Source organism: Glandiceps talaboti, chromosome 11 (genome assembly GCF_964340395.1).
Source record: "Glandiceps talaboti chromosome 11, keGlaTala1.1, whole genome shotgun sequence".
In the NCBI taxonomy this organism is placed as follows: Eukaryota; Metazoa; Hemichordata; class Enteropneusta; family Spengelidae; genus Glandiceps; species Glandiceps talaboti.
The window spans coordinates 18,682,778-18,706,438 of NC_135559.1; the positions used below are offsets into that span (position 1 = coordinate 18,682,778).

General features: G+C 34.7%; 1 protein-coding gene across 1 annotated transcript; it reads left to right on the forward strand.

The window, feature by feature from the left end:
• The first annotated feature begins 5,275 nt into the window (after positions 1–5,275).
• On the forward strand, positions 5,276–20,187 carry LOC144442103 (uncharacterized). Its single transcript, XM_078131373.1, has 3 exons — positions 5,276–5,413; positions 8,423–9,056; positions 20,069–20,187. Exons 1-3 carry the CDS (start codon positions 5,276–5,278, stop codon positions 20,185–20,187), a joined length of 891 nt encoding a protein of 296 aa, XP_077987499.1.
• The last annotated feature ends 3,474 nt before the right edge of the window (positions 20,188–23,661 follow it).

Genomic DNA, 23,661 nt, shown 5'->3' on the forward strand with positions numbered 1-23,661 from the left:
TCGACATTTTTGTCAATGCAACTCACTACAAAGTTATTAATTATTTTTAAACAGAATATATTGAACAATAGTTTTCTTGAGAATAGATGTTTAAGCCAACATTTGTCTTGAATATAACAGAAAATTGAAAAACCCCTGTCACCGCGTTAGGTGATGCTAGTTTACTACTTAACACCTCACACATAAATGAGATGTACACCGATCGCCTGGTGTCCATTTTGATTCTGCAATCTTTCTAACGTCAGGTGTGATATTTTCAAAGACAAACAAAACTTTGCGTCTTCTTCTGTTTCAATTCAATTCGAGGTAATTAAGTTTGACATGTGTCGTCAAACCAGAAATTTGTTTAAGGATTAAATATAATTGAAAGTCAAAATATATTTTTTTCAAGGTTTTTATTTTTTTAATTTTTTAAAACAATTTTTCGAAAATAATTAATATAGGATCTCGGCCGAAAGAAAAATCGAAAATAATCAATAAAGGATCTTGGTAAAAAAAATGTCTATCTTCGGACCACTCCATTTCAATAGCAGGGAAGCAGGGATGTGGAGTAACTGAAATGACTGAGTTCTGGTAGGTCTAACACGTTGGTCGCTGTCCACTCGCGTGGACATTTGATTTGAATCGATTCTATGCCTATTTTGATGATGCAGCTTTTTTAAATAAGCGTTCTGTAGATAAACAGGCTTTCGTGTTCCCTGAAGAACATATTAGTATAGGGCTCAAAGGAATACACGCGAACAAAATACCAGATCCAGACAATCTAGATGGAAATATCTTTACTGACAATTAGTTAAATATAGCGATGCAGCTTGTAAAACCGAATATTGAGTATAACAACTTGACATTTTAATAGCTAGATGGTGCTCGGATGGCAGAGCCTCGTTCCTGGCCGCTGTCTCAGCTCAGATGTGTCAAAAAATAAACTTATTTGACTCCTTTGTTGTAAGAAAACTTAATTACAATAAAACAAAACTACATACATATTATTATTTATTAATTAGCGTCACCAATCAGGCCTTTTCTTAAATTTCGTATTTCTTTATAACAACACATAACATTCCCAGTAGCCATTTGTGTAGACGGCAATTACTATACTCGAAGTCGACATACTAACGGGAAGACATTTACCCTCGAGTAAAATGGAAATTATAAAGAGTTTATTTTGCATAATTTATGCATTGTATAGTTGAGGGCATTCTAAAAAAACTATTCATATGTTGGGATATGGATGCGGTGGTTGTGGAGTGCCTCATAAATATTCTAATTTTTATAATCAAGTATAGACTGCAGCAGTCAACATCTGATATAAATCCTTTAAGTTTGTCTTGCAATCGAATCTCAGATTAAATACGTTCACAAAATTAATTAAAGTGTACTCTTCATAAATATATGGGTAAAACAATATTAAAGATGTTTCCTTTTGCTCTAAACTCATTCTTAGTATTCCGCTAATAATTTACTACTGTGTACGGTACATGCATGTGAAGTTGGAGCGGTTTCTGGTGTTTCTTGTTGCACGTGTACAGATTCAATATTGGAGTACAAAAAATAGCCGTGTCAGCAAATCATGCAATCGTGTGTTTTGCCAGTACAAAGACAACAATTTAGCAACTTTTGAATAATGAACACATGATGTTTAGTTTCAATCCATGTCAAGATTGTCGAAGCATTCAAATGCCATTCCTTGTATCACATGAATGATAGCAACTGGCCAGGAGTCATGAAATGTACGAATCTAAAAAAACAACTGATATCAATGCATAATGGGAGTAGCATGCGATCCAACGATTTGTTAATGTCTGACATATTTTTTGGAGATAATCTTGTAACCCATCATTCGTCGAAGTCTTTGTTCACTTATCAATTTATCCTTCTTTTGGTACACTGTTATCAGTCACGTTGATGTGTGACATCTTATTGACCACATGCTCGCCGTTGCAAGATTACACACGTACCACCAGAGGAATAAATGATGTGAAAACGTTTCAAAACTCTCAGTGTCTGCTTGCTTCCGAGATTTAACTTCGATCTACTATCTAGAAGTAACTATCCAAATGACAATGTCTTCCAAATTTTCTATGTGTGGCAAATATGAAATGCAGTAGTATTCTGCTGTTGATACATGATTTTAGAAAATCTAACATTAGTATAGAATTTTGTAAAATTTCAAAGTTTCAAGATGTTGTTTCAGTGGTTCGTCAACACATTTCTGGAAATATGTTTGTTTTTACATTTAGGGTTTCTAATAGCCGTGTTGGTAGCCAGTATGATAATAGTACTTGCTAAACAGGTGTTCCACATTTGACACCACAGGTACGTCTCTGGGCTACCTTATCAGTGGAGTTTGTTCCGACTGCCAAAAAATCTAAAATATCACATAAAGATACAGTACAGTTTTCGACTAAGCTCTCGCCTCAATTCGCGTTCGCCTCGCTTCAGCTTCGCTTTCGCTTCGCCTCAAAGTCAAGTTTACGGGAGTTCGCTTCAATTAAACATCGCTTTCGCTTCACTTCCCTTTCGCGTTGAGTTCGCATTCGCATCGCACCCCATTCGCATCGTGTCAACTTTGTTTTCGAATCGCATTGTGTGGAACAGGCGCTATTATACCCACATATTTGCATGATAAAGGATTTGAAACGAAAAGTATAAATCATTACGGCTACTAAAATTATTTGGGGTTGTACTTTACTTTTCTGTCTACGGCACGAGAACCCTTGAGTAATGTCGAGTATTACGAAGTCCTTTCCGATCTCCTGTTTGGACATTATCTAGAATACACTACCTTCGATACATGAACGATTTTTTTTTATTTGCCGTTTTATGTACTTTACTCCGTTATACCTTTAAAATGAAACTAACACGATTCAAATTACAGAAGTAAGCAAAATACAACGTACATCTATGTTGAACGTTTTGTATCCGGACCCTATATTTTTTGCGTTCCCGACATCAGTGACAATGTCGGTGACAATGTCGCATTTTAAATAAACTTAAAACTTACGAAAATTTGTTTTTAACTTTTTTTCTGACGTTAATTAAGACACATTTATTTGGGCGTCCCACTTATCAGTTGTTTCAATATCATAGTGTTTCTCCATTTCCCTTATCCATACATGTAACGACCATGTATTTTGGCAAAAGGAGGAGGGTTTTAGTAGTAGGCTTCTCCTCATTTCTTGAAGCACATATTCTTTTTCGTATTGTCTGCCCGAACCAGATAGAGACGTAATTTACCAATAATGTTTTTTTTATACATAATGCAATCCCATGACAAAAAATAAATCTTTCTCGGTTACACGACATCAATTGGAATACATTTTGGTGTCCGATCTCTTAATCCTTTTTTTGCATTTCTCTGCTAGACATCGGTCTTATGCGAACAAGTATGAAATTGAATTCCCCATTTATGATTTATGATCAAAGATCGCGAGCTTACCCATAGTGATCTCATCATGCACTATATTTGTTGACGCAACTAAATGATAGTTATCAGGAAACTATATCTTATTACAATAGTTGCTACGCCATTCGGCCATGACCTAGATTTGAACTTGCGGGCAGGCATCTCCACTTGTATTGAAAGTTCGTCAACACGCCTACCCCTTCACCTATCTACTCCTCTTTCACAACTCCAGGTTAGGTGTTTCATATTCGGACTGTATAGGAATACTTATTTACCATCAAAATGAGTAAGGGTACTGCAGTGTTGGTAATATAAATATGAAATCATTCCTGTTCTGACTTTGGGGTTTCTTTTGAAAAATGTCCATAGTGGTCTGAGTTGGAATACAACAGAACATATGTAATAAGTTAGTTCTAACAAAGGCGTTCGCCAAGGAAAAAAAAACTCACGTAAAAGACGCAATAACGATGGAATAAAGGTAAATACAGGAAAACCAGCCTATCTAACATCAGATTTTAATCAGATTGGGTCTTAATGAACTTTAGTATACTCCTTTGTTACCACGTGATGATTAGATTGTGGATGCCGCATTTCCATAATTATGTATGCCCAGATATGCCGAGTGAAGACTCAAGGCATTTCCATTCGGAGTATTTTGTCATCCGCCTTTTGTCTAACTTTCCTAATGATATTTTCGTGAATAAAAGACTTGAAATTGATTATCAAAGCACATGACCATTGACCATTGTTTTAACCTTGATCCATCTAATCAACGTTTATTTCTTAGTGTTAAATATGTCTTTTAGTCAGGACGCCAAGGTCCGAAATGTGGCTTAAAACAGGAGTTACCTTACATGGTTTAAAGTTCAATTTTTGACATCATATTTTGTAATATCCGGGCGTTTAGAAAACTGATGTTGTCCCCCTGGATTTTCTTTCGCAAGCTCACAGGATTCAGTTTCCTTGGTAACAGTGACATTATTTTGAAGGATGTTAAACATTAAAAAACATCATATCTCAGGCTCCAGAAGTGCTATACTTAGTATAAGTATGTGTATATATGTTTGGGGAGACGGGCAACTCATTGATCATATGACCTTTCCAATCAAAGGTCAAAGTGATAGTTAAAATTCAAAGTCATCTTGTGTTTTCTATATTTTTTATTAAAACTCTGCCGGAAGGTTTTATATAACTAACATCAGGCATAGTTGTTATAGATGAAAATCAGTCATTAAATAGCAAATGTCTTTCTGGAAAAATACGGCAAAAGCCTATTTGGAGATGCTTTATTACAAAATCCCGTTACCAAGACAACTGCTATCAAGATCCGCAATTAGGAAAAATATGACAATATTGAATATCTCAAGGTCCCCAAGTGCTATAGATATAACGGAAGTGTCTGTACAAGGGTTTTAGGGGATGGGCAACACACTGAAAAAATTATCTTTTTGATCCAAGGTCAAGGTCCTAGTTTTATCAACAAATCACCGAAACATTACAATAATTACAATTAACGATATGGTACAAAGAGGTCACAACAGAAAGATTATGAAATAAATATATTGGATGTTGCTTTGAAATTACATAAATGAAATTATCAGGTCAACAAAATGATGTTAGGTTGTCAACTGATTTGATATCTTGAATAATTCTGGAATATTTTAATGCTGTATATCTCGGTGTCTGGAAGAGCTATGAGTATGATGCAATTGTCCTTACATTGGTTTTGAGGGATGGGCTACACATTGTTTACGTGATATGTTACGTATAAGGTCAAAGTCAAACCTGAGGGCAGGCGTTTCATGGGGGGCGGGGTATACAGTAATATGAAAATGTTAAGTACTGGCACATTACCCCTGAGGAAAAAACATGACGAATCCTATCAGATATCGTTGCTTAAACGGCTGCAAACTCAACGTAGAAGAGGAATCACAACTAAACTTGAAATTAAATCACCCAGTATGGGTAAATAAAGAGAAAAACATATCTCAGAAACGAATTATTACTGTAAGGGAAGAAATCTACTAAACACAACAGACAGAATTATCAAAAAGATTCTAAGAAATTTGCTTGATGGAACAAAACAAAATCAATAATAATATTATATGATAATACATAACTTTTAATAACTTTTTAAAAAACTTCTAATATATTGCCATTGCCATAAAATGCATTGGAAATTGCCTTTTCACGTGCGATCATAAAAAGAGGGGAATAAAATTGAAAACTGGAGATTGGAAAGAAAATAACAATTGAATAAAACATTGGAAAGAAGATGCAAGTGAAATGTAAAGCAAGAGATACAATTAATGTAACACATCAGACGATTTAATATACACATGACGCTAACAAGATATAAATACGGAGACAAATAACATGAAACCAAAACAAATGGTAAACTATCCTAGGACTGGTTTAAAATGCGAGAATCGCAGATGGTTAAAAGCTCTTTCTAAAACGTTCTGATTTCGATTTGGCACTCCTGTACCACCTACCCGAGGCTAACAGTTCAAACAATGACCGGAATCCTTAATGAATTGATATAGCTTAACGGATGGATCTGGATTGATTGTAAGGATGGTAATTCTGTACCGATTAATCTCTATGCTGACCGGACGACTCCCTCAAGTTCATTCAACTCATCGTTGGTGATGTTGTTAGACCAGAAGGTGATGGCACACGTTATAATACTCTCTATGACAGACTGTGCGGTAAAAAAATGACTAAAATACAACCACGACTCTTTCCAAATTTCATTCCAAAATAACGTCACTGTTGTACTTGCTCTACAAGGTATTCAGTATTGTTTTGCCATGCGGCAAGACAGGCGATGTGAAAGTTGAATACCAAGGAATTTGAAAATACTGATAATTTCAAATTAATCTCTCCCATGAATATCGAAATTATCAAAAAACATGTCGTCTTATCAGTTAATGGAATAGGTTTAATATAAAGTAAAAGCACTTGGTAAAGGGTTGGCATTCATTCCCACACAAAGCCCTCAACTAAAATAGGTCATGTTTGCAGTAGTTTATAGCAAACAACTACTATGGGTGTTTCGATAAAAGTGAAAAATTGAGGCGACCTTGTAATTAGACTATGACCTTGATCTTGGATCGAAAAGACCATGTGATAACTTCAAGTGAGTTGCCCATCCTCTAAAACCTATATATGGACACTGCCATGCCATCATATCTATGGCACTTCGGGACCATGCGATATTAAGTATTTTCATAATCACAGATCTCGATACAAGTTGTCTTGGGAACAGAATTTTGTTACGAAGCAAAGCCAAAATATGCTTTTGCTACAAATGTTCTGAAAGGCCATATAATTTGCTATTTGAGACCGATTTGCAGGCTTACACATTATGTCTTGGTGGTAGTTAGGGAAAACACCTGTGAATGTTTCGATTAAAAAAGCGAAAATATTGCGGTGTCCTTGTAATTAGACTATGACCTTGACTTTTGATCGAAAAAAATCATGTTATAGGCGAGTTGCTTGTCTCCTAAAACCAATATATAGACACTTGCGTCACATCTGTAGCACTTCGGGACCATGTGATATTCAGTACTTTCATATTTTGGTGATCTTGATAAAAGTTTGTAATAAAAGCAACTCCGCATGTGACTTTGCTCTATTTTTATCCTGATTTGCTATTTTCTGAGCGATTTTCATCTGTAAATATCATGTGTGATGTTAGGTATAGAAAAGATTCTGACGGTATTTTAATAATTACAAAACATTAAGATGACCTTTAATTTTTTAACGATGACCTTGATATCTTGGATTGAAAGAATCATGTAATCAGTGAATTGCTTGTCTCCAAAACCCTATATACAAACACTTACATCATGTCAATAGCACTTTCAGGTTAGTATATATGTGTATTAACACTTTGGTATAATTGGGAGTATTTACAGCAGTTGTCTTGGTAACAGTTTGTTTGCTATAAAACAACTTCCTATATACCCTTTTTCACGTTTTTCGGAAAGATTGTATTTCTGGCTTTTTTCTGACCGACTTACAGCTTTACCAGTCATATCTGATGGAAGTATACAGAAACGTTTTAGTGAATGCTTCGATAAAAGTCCAACAAATGAAGATGACCTTGAATTTGACTTTGACCTTGAATTGAAAAGGTCATGAAATCTAAGAATTACCTGTCCCCTCAAATATATATACACATAATTTAATTATGATTATAACATTTCTGGGACACAGGATATGGCGTTTTTAATGTTTTAGCATCCTTCAAAATAATGTCAATGTTACCATGGAAACCGTCTCCTGTGAGTGTACGTAAGAGAATATAGAGGGGCAACATCAGTTTTCTGAAGTCCCAGATGTTACTCTAACAAATGTACTGCCAAAAATTGTACATGTACTTCAAACCGGACAATTCTTTTTCAAAATTTCAGCCTTGGCGCCCTGGCAATTTGTAAGAATATTGGCTTCTTAATTTCTCAAGGCTTCACGTTGTTTTGTTTTACATGAATGAAAATACACATACAATATTGAGGGTTATTTGGATATTGAGGGTGCTGTCTTGAATCAATGTGTGGTAGTCTGCTTCGAAGTGTATGAGAAGTATCCTGGCAAATGACGTAACATTACTTTGACTTTAACTGATGTAGCTATTGCGGTATCAACACAGGCATTAGTGTTGATGCGGTGTCAATACACATTTTGCCTCTTCTCGCCAACAGTTTGATACATAGGACACATACATTCTAATAGTATAGACACAATTCAATTGTATATTTCAATAATGTTAAAGGCGAGACTTGAATATGAATTTTAGGCTCAAACGGTAATTGGATAAATAACAGTAAATTTTGTGGTGTTGAGATACCATTTAAATGTTTATCAACGTCGATATTGTTAGGAAAAGAATATCCAATCAGCGCCTGACTTTGTCCCGTGTATCAGTATACTGTACTATGTATAGCCGATACTATTCTCTCCTGTACTGTATTTTGGTTAATGAACATGTTATGAGTATCTATTGCTAAGGATGATTCTATGTTATACTCATTATTTACCCATGATTGCGTTACTGTGTCTGATAATAATTTTATCATCAAATTTGCTGATGACACCACCGTCGGCGGATTAATAAAAAACGATGAAACATCATATCGTAATGAAGTGAACACTATCATAACATGGTGCTCTGAAAACAATCTTGAACTGAATGTCAAAAAGACCAAAGAGATTATTGTGGACTTTCGAAGGAATCCATCTGATATCGTTCCTCTAGTCATCAACAACTCAGAGGTTGAAATAGTGCAGTATTTTAAGTTTCTCGGTGTTTACCTCTCAGCCGATCTGAAATGGGAAATCAATACTGATCATATTGTGAAGAAAGCACAGAAAAGACTGTTCTTCTTAAGACGATTGAGAAGTTTCCGTGTCAGCCAGGGACTGTTGATTAAGTTCTACCGAGCGGTGATTGAGAGTGTCCTGACACTGTCAATCATCGTTTGGTGGGGCAATGCCACAGTTGATGACCGGAAACGTCTCAATCGAATCGTTAACACTGCCAGTAGCATCATTGGATGTCAACTTCCTTTTCTTAATGAGTTGTACAACGCTCAAGTAAAGAAAAGAGCTCAGTCAATTGTAAAAGACGATTTCCATCCAGCACGTAATTTATTCCAACTTATGCGCTCAGGCGAGCGGTACCGTTCGATCAAATCAGGTTCTAATCGCACATTGTTTAGCTTTTACCCAACTGCAGTCCGCACTCTTAATGAATCAATTTAAGTTCTCTATTGACGCATCAATTTCGTGTTAGGAGTCCTCTACAGAATATTGTTTTTGTAAATTTTTCATTACACGCAAAATCAATGCACATTTCATTATATATGTATCAGTATATATATGACAATAAAACACATATCATATCATATCATATCATACATTTTTAGTGGATTGTAACATCATATTTGAGACATCAATTGACAACGCAATACATGACAGTAATATGTCTCTGAGCGCAGAAGACACATGACAATCGTCCGCCTCACACTATTTACATTTAGACAAAAAACTTAGGCCTAATAAAGAAAACTGTTTGGTTCTGGTTACCTGACCCCACCTGGTTTTTCACACCGACCCTAAACTTTTTATTTACCTATTCGAGTAAAAAATAATAAAAAAGTCTTGCAAGAAATAGTGGATGCAGTAACTGATATCAACTTAAAAAGACAATATAAAACTGTTCTTCCAATCTGTAATGGCTGTACATCTGATGGGAAGAGACTAATAACACAAAGACCATATGGAAAACAACTGAAAACCACCTGAACAAGACACTCGCATATGAAAAAAATATTTTAAAAAATAACAAAATAAAAAATCTACCTACCCCACATATTCTAAAATTGTATGTACCATCAGAATTTTCAACGCCCCCTCCACATCCTATTTTTTTTCGTACCTCAAATTCTCTCCTCAGCTTCTCTGCCGAGTATTCTGCTCCGCCTTTCCCTAATACTAATTTTAATTGATATTAATTGTTTAACACTAAAACCAACAAAAAAGGTTGTTTGAAAATACCAATACAGTCGACGAATTCACAAAACCTGTTTGTGATCATAAACATGTACACTGTATTTCTTTCGTACGTGCCTATTAGTATAAGTGTTGATGATTCAAATTATAGATTACATATTAAACTGATATAAGCTTGCATGTTTGCAAATATGGCGTGGATTGAGACAAGTACAGGTCTCCATTTAGTAAATCCTTTATATGTGGATCTAAAACGTCCCCAGTACGTTCACTATGGATTTATACATCCTGCGTATGACGGAGATACTATCCCCACACTTGGAATTGCTGTAAATGTGCTGCAAAGCCGCACGTGAGTTTTACATTTACTTTGAACGACAGTACCGAGTGAACATCATAGGTAGCGTACTCATGATCGTTATTCTCGTGAAATATATCACACAATCACGCACGCTGCTGTATGTCATCTATGTACAGTTTAAATGAACATCTTAGACATAGCTTAAAACGTGTTGCCCCGATGAACGGTGATCGATAACTGCAATCTTGTTGTGGGAAAATCATGGATATGTGGGTATTAAACCTTTAACCTGTGAATCACCATTTGTTACTATGACTCTACAAATCGATTTCTTACACAGGCCAAAGTAACACCTATTTAACATATTGAATTTAGCCAATACGGAATTAACGATGTCGTCATGGATAATGTAATTTTGTTTCTTAAGAAAGGTTGTCGAAAGGCTGTCCACATGTGATTATAATGATTATAACGTATTTGATTGAAATGGGTGATCGACATTGTTGTCAATGTAACTCACTAAAAAGTTATTAATTGTTTTTAAACAAAATATATTGAACAATAGTATTCTTGAGAATATATGTTTAAGCCAACATCTGTCTTGAATATAAGAGAAAATTGAAAAATCCCTATCACCGCATTAGCTAATTCTAGTTTACTACTTAACACCACACACATAAATGAGATGCACGCCGATTGCCTGGTGTCCATTTTGATTCTTCAACCCTTCTTATGTCAGGTGTGATATTTTTAAAGACAAACGAGACATGTGTCTTCTTCTGTTTCAATTCAACTCGAGGTAATTAAGTTTGACATGTGTCGTCAAACCAGGAATATGTTTAAGGATGAAATATAATTGAAAGTCAAAATATATTTTTTTCAAGGTTTTTATTTTTTTAAAATTTTTTAAAACAATTTTTCGAAAATAATTAATATCGGATCTTGGCCAAAAGAAAAATTGAAAATAATCAATATAGGATCTTGGTAAAAAAATGTCTATCTTCGGACCACTCCATTTCAATAGCAGGGATGTGGAGTAACTGAAATGACTGAGTTCCGGTAGGCCTAACACGTTGGTCACTATCCACTTGCGGTGACATTGGATTTGAATCGATTCTATGCCCATTTTGATGATACAGATTTTTTAAATAAGCGTTCTGTAGATGAACAGGCTTTCGTGTTCCCTGAAGAACATATTAATATAGGGCGCAAAGGAATACACGCGAACAAAACACCAGATCCAAACAATCTCGATGGACATATCTTTAAAACTGACAGTTAGTTAAATGTAGCGATGGTAAAACCGAATATTTAGTATAACAACTTGACATATTTCAATAGCTAGATGGTGCTCGGATGGCAAAGCCTCGTTCCTGGCCGCTGTCTCAGCTCAGGTGTGTCCAAAAAATAAACTTATTTGACTCCTTTGTTGTAAGAAAAGACTTAATTACACTTAAACAAAACAACATAATATTATTATTTATTAATTAGCGTCACCAATGTGATACGCGGGCCATTTCTTAAATTTCTTATTTCTTTATAACAATAGATAACATTCCCAGTTGCCATTAGTGTAGACGGCAATTACTATACTCGAAGTCGACACACTAACGGGAAGACATTATTTACCCTTGAGTGAAATCGAAATTATAAATTCATAACAAAACAGTGTAAGGAGAGTTTATTTTGCATAATTTATGCATTGTATAGTTGAGAGCACTCTAAAAAAAGTATTTATATGTAAGGATAGGGATGCGGTGGTTGTGGAGTGCCTCACAAATATTCTAATTTTTCTTATCAAGTATAGACTGCAGCAGTCGATATCTGATATAAATCCTTTAAGTTTGTCTTGCAATCGAATCTATTAAATACGTTCACAAAATTAAAGTGTACTCTTCATAAATATACGGGTTAAACAATATTAAAGATGTTTCTTTTTTGCTCTAAACTCATTCTTACTATTACGCTAATAATTTACTACTGTGTACGTTACATGCATGTGAAGTAGGAGCGGTTTCTGGCGTTTCTTGTTGCACGTGTACAGATTCAATATTGGGGTACACAAAATAGCCGTGTCAGCAAATCATGCAATCGCAACTTTTGAATAATGAACACACAATGTTTAGTTTCAATCGATGTCAAGATTGTCGAAGTATTCAAATGCCATTCCTTGTATCACATGAATGATTGCAACTGGTCAGGAGTCATGAAATGTACGAATCTAAAAAAAACAACTGATATCAATGCATAATGGGAATAGCATGCGATCCAACGATTTGTCAATGTCTGACATTTTTTTGAGATAATCTTGTAACCCATCATTCGTCGAAGTCTTCGTTCAATTATCAATTTATCCTTCCTTTGGTACACTGTTATCAGTCACGTTGATGTGTGACATCTTATTGACCACCATCTTATTGATTAGAAAATCTAACATTAGTATAGAATTTTGTAAAATTTCAACGTTTCAAGATGTTGTTTCAGTGGTTCGTCAACACATTTCTGGAAATATGTTTGATTTTACATTTAGGGTTTCTAATAGCTGTGTTGGTAGCCAGTATGATACTAGTACTTGCTATTAAAACAGGTGTTCCACATTTGACACCACAGGTACGTCTCTGGGCCTACCTTATCATTGGAGTTTGTTCCGACTGCCAACAAATTATCTCATATAGATATATCGAACGTTATCTCTTTGAATGTCGCCGCGATGTTTCAATTGCTCTCATTATCATCATTCATTGATAATAACATGTCATCCTATTAAACTATGGACACACCAGATGTAAACTGAATGTCTTCCGTAAGGGCAAAGTGTTGAGATTGTCGTTCCTACAGACAATTGTTGGAATACAACAGAACATATGTAATAAGTTATTTTTTCTCATTGATTGCTATTTGCTCATTGCTGTTAGTGATCTCCTGGCCAACCACAACATGAACTGTAACATTTGTTGAGAATGTAAAAAATTTTTAATGGCCTACAAAAATATGCCAATAATTTATTAACACTAAAAGCTACATCAATAATATTTTCAGGACAAGTGCGTTTTGGTATCGCAAATGCATGTATCAAATTATATTGAATTTGAAGTGTGCATTCTTGAGCTATAGCCTAATTACCGAAAACCATTTATTATGTAAATTTCTCGTTAATATTCTTGGGATGCTTACCGAAACCTAATCAGTTCTTATCACTACCCTACAGAACACATGCAATAAATTTCGTTTCAATTGAGCCAGTCGTGTTTTAGAAAATGGTGATAAAGTCGCACCACTTTAGACAACATTTCCTGACAAGAAACTATTTTTTTTTCTTTTTTGTGGCAAATCAAAAATATGCCAATAACTTATTAAAACTATGAGCTACATTAGTAATATTTTCAGGACAGGTGTGCTGTGGTATCGCAAATGTGTGTACCAAGTTATAATGAATTTGAAGCATGCATTCTTGAAAACTGACAGTTATCTTTAAAACTGACAGTTAGTTAAATGTAGCGATGGTAAAACCGAATATTTAGTATAACAACTTGACATATTTCAATAGCTAGATGGTGCTCGGATGGCAAAGCCTCGTTCCTGGCCGCTGTCTCAGCTCAGGTGTGTCCAAAAAATAAACTTATTTGACTCCTTTGTTGTAAGAAAAGACTTAATTACACTTAAACAAAACAACATAATATTATTATTTATTAATTAGCGTCACCAATGTGATACGCGGGCCATTTCTTAAATTTCTTATTTCTTTATAACAATAGATAACATTCCCAGTTGCCATTAGTGTAGACGGCAATCACTATACTCGAAGTCGACACACTAACGGGAAGACATTATTTACCCTTGAGTGAAATCGAAATTATAAATTCATAACAAAACAGTGTAAGGAGAGTTTATTTTGCATAATTTATGCATTGTATAGTTGAGAGCACTCTAAAAAAAGTATTTATATGTAAGGATAGGGATGCGGTGGTTGTGGAGTGCCTCACAAATATTCTAATTTTTCTTATCAAGTATAGACTGCAGCAGTCGATATCTGATATAAATCCTTTAAGTTTGTCTTGCAATCGAATCTATTAAATACGTTCACAAAATTAAAGTGTACTCTTCATAAATATACGGGTTAAACAATATTAAAGATGTTTCTTTTTTGCTCTAAACTCATTCTTACTATTACGCTAATAATTTACTACTGTGTACGTTACATGCATGTGAAGTAGGAGCGGTTTCTGGTGTTTCTTGTTGCACGTGTACAGATTCAATATTGGGGTACACAAAATAGCCGTGTCAGCAAATCATGCAATCGCAACTTTTGAATAATGAACACACAATGTTTAGTTTCAATCGATGTCAAGATTGTCGAAGTATTCAAATGCCATTCCTTGTATCACATGAATGATTGCAACTGGTCAGGAGTCATGAAATGTACGAATCTAAAAAAAACAACTGATATCAATGCATAATGGGAATAGCATGCGATCCAACGATTTGTCAATGTCTGACATTTTTTTGAGATAATCTTGTAACCCATCATTCGTCGAAGTCTTCGTTCAATTATCAATTTATCCTTCCTTTGGTACACTGTTATCAGTCACGTTGATGTGTGACATCTTATTGACCACCATCTTATTGATTAGAAAATCTAACATTAGTATAGAATTTTGTAAAATTTCAACGTTTCAAGATGTTGTTTCAGTGGTTCGTCAACACATTTCTGGAAATATGTTTGATTTTACATTTAGGGTTTCTAATAGCTGTGTTGGTAGCCAGTATGATACTAGTACTTGCTATTAAAACAGGTGTTCCACATTTGACACCACAGGTACGTCTCTGGGCCTACCTTATCATTGGAGTTTGTTCCGACTGCCAACAAATTATCTCATATAGATATATCGAACGTTATCTCTTTGAATGTCGCCGCGATGTTTCAATTGCTCTCATTATCATCATTCATTGATAATAACATGTCATCCTATTAAACTATGGACACACCAGGTGTAAACTGAATGTCTTCCGTAAGGGCAAAGTGTTGAGATTGTCGTTCCTACAGACAATTGTTGGAATACAACAGAACATATGTAATAAGTTATTTTTTCTCATTGATTGCTATTTGCTCATTGCTGTTAGTGATCTCCTGGCCAACCACAACATGAACTGTAACATTTGTTGAGAATGTAAAAATTTTTTAATGGCCTACAAAAATATGCCAATAATTTATTAACACTAAAAGCTACATCAATAATATTTTCAGGACAAGTGCGTTTTGGTATCGCAAATGCATGTATCAAATTATATTGAATTTGAAGTGTGCATTCTTGAGCTATAGCCTAATTACCGAAAACCATTTATTATGTAAATTTCTCGTTAATATTCTTGGGATGCTTACCGAAACCTAATCAGTTCTTATCACTACCCTACAGAACACATGCAATAAATTTCGTTTCAATTGAGCCAGTCGTGTTTTAGAAAATGGTGATAAAGTCGCACCACTTTAGACAACATTTCCTGACAAGAAACTATTTTTTTTTCTTTTTTGTGGCAAATCAAAAATATGCCAATAACTTATTAAAACTATGAGCTACATTAGTAATATTTTCAGGACAGGTGTGCTGTGGTATCGCAAATGTGTGTACCAAGTTATAATGAATTTAAAGCGTTCATTCTTGAGATATAGCCTAATTACCGAAAATCATTAATTACGTAAATTGCTCATTAATATTCACGGGATTTTTACCAAAACCTAATCAAGTCTTGCCATTACCCTACGGAATACGTCTTCAAAATTTCATTTGAATTGAGTAAGCCGTTATGGAGAAAAAGATGACACAGACAGACAGACAGACAGACACACAGACTTCCACCCATAGATATATCTTGAAGAACACAAACTATATTTGACTTTTGCGAGTTTCTAGTTTGCAAGTGTTACTGTCATTATCAAAAGCACAGTCAAGAATAACACACGAAGTGGAAAGTAATGAAATTTTATCAAATGACACTAATGACAAATAAAAAAGATAGAAAGAAAGAACAATGAAATTGTTATCCTGTCAGGTGACTTGAATAAGGCGATGCGACAAAAAAGTGACTGATATCATTAATAGAATTTTACCGCTCTGTAGTTCAACCTCATATTCTTCTGTTAGATCAGTACATGAAAGCGCCACTTTCCAGTGACACTAGATCCCACTGTTATTGTAATCAGTTAACATTGTACCATTGATACCGAAGTAATGAAATGAATGATCAAATTTGTATCTATCCACCCGTCCTTGGGCATACACGATGGCGCAACAATTATTGGGCTGGTCTTAATGAACTTTAGTATACTCCTTTGTTACCACGTGATGATTAGATTGTGGATGCCGCATTTCCATAATTATGTATGCCCAGATATGCCGAGTGAAGACTCAAGGCATTTCCATTCGGAGTATTTTGTCATCCGCCTTTTGTCTAACTTTCCTAATGATATTTTTGTGAATAAAAGGCTTGAATTTGATTATCAAAGCACATGACCATTGATCATTGTTTTAAACCTGATCCATCTAATCAACGTTTATTTCTTAATGTTAAATACCTCTTTTAGTCAGGACGCCAAGGTCCAAAAAGTGGCTTAAAACAGGAGTTACCTTACATGGTTTGAAGTACAATTTTTGACATCATGTTTGGTTAGTGTAATATCTGGGCCTTCAGAAAGGTGATGTTGCCCCTCTGGATTCTTTTGCGCAAACTCACAGGAGGCAGTTTCCACGGTAACAGTGACATTATTTAGAAGGATGCTAAACATTAAAAAACGTCATATATCGAGCTCCAGAAATGCTATAATCATAATGAATGTATGTGTATATATTTTTGGGGGAGACGGGCAACTCATTGATCATATGACCTTTCTGATCAAAGGTCAAAGTGATAGTTAAAATTCAAGGTCATCTTATTTTTTCTATATTTTTATTAAAACTCTGGCGGAAAGTTTTATATAACTAACGTTAGGCATAGTGGTTATTGCTGAAAATCTTTCACAGGATAGCAAATGATATAGTCTTTCAGGAAAAATACAGTGAAAGCCTATTTGGAGATGCTTTATTACAAAATCGCGTTACCAAGACAACTGCTATCAAGATCCATAATTAGGAAAAATATGACAATATTGAATATCTCAAGGTCCCCAAGTACTATAGATATAACGGAAGTGTATGTACATGGGTTTTGGGGGATGGGCAACACACTGAAATCACGATCTTTTTGATCCAAGGTCAAAGTCATAGTCAAAATTCAAGATCATCTTAATTTTTCAGTTTTTATCAACAAATCACCGAAACATTACAATAATTACAATTAATGATATGCTACAAAGAGGTCACAACGGAAAGATTATGAAATAAATATATTGGAAGTTGCTTTCAAATTACACAAATGAAATTATCAGGTCAACAAAATGATGTTAGGTCGTCAACTGATTTGATATCTTGAATAATTTTGGAATATTTTAATGCTGTATATCTTGGTGTCTGAAAGAGCTATGGGTATGATGCAATTGTCATTACATTGGTTTTGAGGGATGGGCTACACATTGATTACATGATATTTTACGTATAAGGTCAAAGTCAAACCTGGGGGCAGGCGTTTCATGGGGGGGGGGGGTGTATACAGTAATATGAAAATGTTTAGTACTGACACATTACCCCTTAGGAAGAAACATGACGAATCCTATCAGATATCGTTGTAAACGGCTACAAACTCAACGTAGAAGAGGAATCACAACTAAACTTGAAATTAATCACCCAGTATGGGTAAATAAAAAGAAAACATATCTCAGAAACGACTTATTACTGCAAGGGAAGAAATCTACTAAACACAACAGACAGAATTATCAAAACGATTCAGAGAAGGTTGCTTGATGGAACAAAACAAAATCAATAATATTATTATTATTTTTATACAATAATATATAACTTTTAATAACATTTTAAAAAACTTCTAATATATTGCCATTTCCATAAAATGCATTGGAAATTGGCTTTTCACGTGCGCTCATAAAAAAGAGGGGAATAAAACTGAAAACTGAAGATTGGAAAGAAAATAACAATTGAATAAAACATTGGAAAGAAGATGCAAGTGAAATGTAAAGCAAGAGATACAATTAATGTAACACATCAAACGATTTAATATACACATGACGTTAACAAGATATAAATACGGAGAACAATAACTTGAAACCAAAACAAATGGTAAACTATCCTAGGACTGGTTTAAAAATGCGAGAATCGCAGATGGTTAAAAGCTCTTTCTAAAACGTTCTGATTTCGATTTGGCACTCCTGTACCACCTACCCGAGGCTAACAGTTCAAACAATGACCGGAATCCTTAATGAATTGATATAGCTTAACGGATGGATCTGGATTGATTGTAAGGATGGTAATTCTGTACAGATTAATCTCTGTGCTGACCGGACAACTCCCTCAAGTTCATTCAACTCATCGTTGGTGATGTTGTTAGACCAGATGGTGATGGCATACGTTGTAATACTCTCTATGACAGACAGTGCGGTAAAAATTGACTAAAATAAAACCACGACTCTTTCCAAATTTCATTCCAAAATAACGTCACTGTTGTACTTTCTCTACAAGGTATTCAGTATTGTTTGCCATGCGGCAAGACAGGCGATGTGAAAGTTGAATACCAAGGAATTTGAAAATACTGATAATTTCAAATTAATCTCTCCCATGAATATCGAAATTATCAAAAAACATGTCGTCTTATCAGTTAATGGAATAGGTTTAATATAAAGTAAAAGCACTTGGTGAAGGGTTGGCATTCATTCCCACACAAAGCCCTCAACAAAAATAGGTCATGTTTGCAGTAGTTTATAGCAAACAACTACTATGTGAAAAATTGAGGCGACCTTGTAATTAGACTATGACCTTGATCTTGGATCGAAAAGACCATGTGATAACTTCAAGTGAGTTGCCCATCCTCTAAAACCTATATATGGACACTGCCATGCCATCATATCTATGGCACTTCGGGACCATGAGATATTAAGTATTTTCATAATCACAGATCTCGATACAAGTTGTCTTGGGAACAGAATTTTGTTACGAAGCAAAGCCAAAATATGCTTTTGCTACAAATGTTCTGAAAGGCCATATAATTGCTATTTGAGACCGATTTGCAGGCTTACACATTATGTCTTGGTGGTAGTTAGGGAAAACACCTGTGAATGTTTCGATTAAAAAAGCGAAAATATTGCGGTGTCCTTGTAATTAGACTATGACCTTGACTTTTGATCGAAAAAAAATCATGTTATAGGCGAGTTGCTTGTCTCCTAAAACCAATATATAGACACTTGCATCACTTCGGGACCATGAGATAGTCAGTACTTTCATATTTTGGTGAATTTGATAAAAGTTTGTAATAAAAGCAACTCCGCATGTGACTTTGCTCTATTTTTATCCTGAAAAACTAAATGATTTGCTATTTTCTGAGCGATTTTCATCTGTAAATATCATGTGTGATGTTAGGTATAGAAAAGATTCTGACGGTATTTTAATAATTACAAAAAATTAAGATGACCTTTAATTTTTTGATGATGACCTTGATATCTTGGATTGAAAGAATCATGTAATCAGTGAATTGCTTGTCTCCAAAACCCTATATACAAACACTTACATCATGTCAATAGCACTTTCAGGTTAGTATACATGTGTATTAACACTTTGGTATAATTTGGGATATTTACAGCCGTTGTCTTGGTAACAGTTTGTTTGCTATAAAACAACTTCCTATATACCTTTTTTCACGTTTTTCGGAAAGATTGTATGTCTGGCTTTTTACTGACCGACTTACAGCTTTACCAGTCATATCTGATGGAAGTATACAGAAAAGTTTTAGTGAATGCTTCGATAAAAGTCCAACAAATGAAGATGACCTTGAATTTGACTTTGAACTTGAATCGAAAAGGTCATGAAATCTAAGAGTTACCTGTCCCCTCAAATATATATACACATAATTTAATTATTCTTATAACATTTCTGGGGCACGGGATATGGCGTTTTTAATGTTTTAGTATCCTTCAAAATAATGTCAATGTTACCATGGAAACCGTCTCCTGTGAGTGTGCGTAAGAGAATATAGAGGGACAACACCAGTCTTCTGAAGGCCCAGATGTTACTCTAACAAATGTACTGCCAAAAATTGTACATGTACTTCAAACCGGACAATTGTTTTTCAAAATTTCAGCCTTGGCGTCCTGGCAATTTGTAAGAATATTGGCTTCTTAATTTCTCAAGGCTTCACGTTGTTTTATTTTACATGAATGAAAATACACATACAATATTGAGGGTTATTTGGATATTGAGGGTGCTGTCTTGAATCAATATGTGGTAGTCTGCTTCGTAATGTATGAGAAGTATCCTGGCAAATGACGTAACATTACTTTGACTTTAACTGATGTAGCTATTGCGGTATCAACACAGGCATTAGTGTTGATGCGGTGTCAATACACATTTTGCCTCTTCTCGCCAACAGTTTGATACATAGGACACATACATTCTAATAGTATAGACACAATTCAATTGTATATTTCAATAATGTTAAAGGCGAGCCTTGAATATGAATTTTAGGCTCAAACGGTAATTGGATAAATAACAGTAAATTTTGTGGTGTTGAGATACCATTTAAATGTTTATCAACGTCGATATTGTTAGGAATAGAATATCCAATCAGCGCCTGACTTTGTCCCGTGTACCAGTGTACAGTACCATGTATATTCCATAATATTTTCTCCTGTACTGTATTTTGGTTAATGAACATGTTATGAGTATCTATTGCTAAGGATGATTCTATAGATTTTTAGTGGATTGTAACATCATATTTGAGACATCAATTGACAACGCAATACATCACAGTAATATGTCTCTGAGCGCAGAAGACGTGTTTGATTAAAAAAAAAGAATGACGTATTCTTTGAACAGGAAGTACAATGTTTAGTGAATAAGGGAACATCCCTCGACTGTTAACCGGAGCTGTGATGTTTTCAATAACAAAATTCCGTTCACGTTGGAAGTTTGATTGACGTGTTTCTATAATCAACTAAATAATCAGATGGTGTCATGTTGCTGGCGTTGTCTCTGATTGGCAGGAAAAAAACATGTCTTCTATTGACCCGCTTTTGCTTATGAAATTCTATTACTGGTTTGTATCTTGCGCTGCAGTAATTGAAAATTTAACTGTTTTGTTAATTGCTTTGGTAACTGCACACAACACATGGAGATAAAACAGACACCCCTCCTAAATATAACACAAAGCTGGTTGTACATTACACCCATGTGAAGATGAGCTACTCCCGGTGTTTTATTTGCAATTTTTAAATGGCCGTCAAGGCAACTCACATTCAATCATAATCATAATCTTTAATTCTTATATAGCACATTACATTAAATATAATCTCAATGAGCTGTACAACTGATTGGAGCAAAAATAGAAAAAGAAAGAGACACACGAGAAAACAAAAATTACACTATCTGAAAACAAAACTGTTAAAACTGTTAAATTGTACCGATATTAAAACATACTAGTAAAATGGTTCACATGCAAAAAGGTAAAATATACAAAATGGCTAGTTATAAAAAGGTAAGTTTTCAAACTGCTTTAAAAACTGTTGAATGAAGAAGCAGCTCGGATCGGTGATGGCAAGACATTCCATAGACGAGGGGTACAGATTGCAAAATAATACATAGTGTTGCCAATAGGCTGTTGTAAATTAATGTTACCACTGGACTGAGAACGAACGGTACGACCAGTGGCTCGTTTTGTCAGCAGTTCAGAGCAGTTCAACCATCGGTTTTACCAATACAAGACAACAATTTTGTTACTTTCGTATAAGGCAATATAATTGTGTGTTTCCAATATCATGACCTCAGAAAATAGGGTAGGTAGGTTTGGATTTTATTTTATTTTATTTTATTGCCTTTTCAGTTGTTTTTATTTTTGAAAAATATTGCTTCGACCCAAAAACAAACAAAATGTCGACCAGAATAGCTCTTCTGTGATAGTTTGATGTACAGCTATCACTGGGGAAAGAAAACAGACATGCATGAATGTCAAGAAGACAAATATATTGTTATCGTTTTTAAAAAAAACCAGGGTCGGTCGGCTTATCGGAAACACATAATTTAATTTTTTGGCTTAACCAACACAATTATGCATAGTTCCAGCTGTCATATGTAACGATAACTCTGGAATTATAATATGTCATACATACAAACTAGCGTCTAAGAACATGAAACAAAAGGAAGACGCACAACCATGGTGTCTGGATAGCGAAGTGTCTATGAGCCCTACAGACAACCAATTATTGAAATAAATCCCTCCCTTACGTATCACTTTCAATAGAAAACATTACAAAGTACATTCACATCAGCAGTTCTTCAAGGACATTACATGCTACTAGTTGTAAATATAATAATCTAGTAATCAAACAATAGAAGGTAACGTGCAGTCTCCTTAATTCCATAAAATGTATTAATTTGTTTCATGCATTGAAATTATATTCATGTAATGCATAAACAGTAGAGATCACACGAGTACTGTAAGTATGTAACGGAATACACGGCAAAATGAAAACAATACAAGACTAAGAGGTGCAGTAAATAAAACCAGAGCATTGGATGAAATTGACGATCGAGGTATTGCCGTGATGTATTTGCGAGTTATTGGTCTTTATGTTTACATGGTAGAATGGAACTTTATTTGGATAAGTACATTTACTATATATACTTATGATTGTCCAGTCCAGTGGCAGCAGTGATCTGTTTAGGTCAGAGCGCAATTAATCATGCATAGAAAACTGCTTTTCAATTCACAGCATTCAAGTTTAGAACAAACAGTGTGAAATTCGTCTAGGAGTAAGAAGACTTTAGCTGCAATAATATATTTACACACTTTATCTTGATTTAGTCTTGTTAAATATTTCTGAGTCATGCTAAAGTTACACAGAGTATTTACTACCAACTTTATCATTCGCTTAGCTCACAATATCTCATCCATTTCCACTGAACCTTCTGATAGATTTATATAGTCATGTTCTTTAAAGTCTTTCATCGTCAAGTACGCCTGAAAGTGATTAATAAAATCAGGGTTACCGTTCATTACAAGCAACTGGCTAGTGTTCTTGTTAGAGATCTACAATTCATACATGTAGAGAGTGAAAACTCTCTGGCTTTCGTCCACAAATCCAACACAATGATTCCAGCCTGAGATTAGATTTTCATACTAGTATTCCTGATACCAAGATATTACGATTCCTATCCATTTGCTCTGTCATACCATCGATGTGAGCGGTGTTTGTATTGATGCTATGAGAACACTTACCTTTGATGTATCCGTCATAATTTTCCCAACCTTGGTACACAGATCAGAAAATGAGGGCCTATTAATAGGC

Coding starts and splice junctions, on each gene's coding strand:
- LOC144442103 (XM_078131373.1), top strand. CDS start 5,276: ATGACGAATCCTATCAGATATCGTTGCTTAAACGGCTGCAAACTCAAC. Junction 5,414..8,422: donor CTCAGAAACGAATTATTACT/GTAAGGGAAGAA, acceptor TCTATTGCTAAG/GATGATTCTATGTTATACTC. Junction 9,057..20,068: donor AGACGATTTCCATCCAGCAC/GTAATTTATTCC, acceptor ACCGACTTACAG/CTTTACCAGTCATATCTGAT.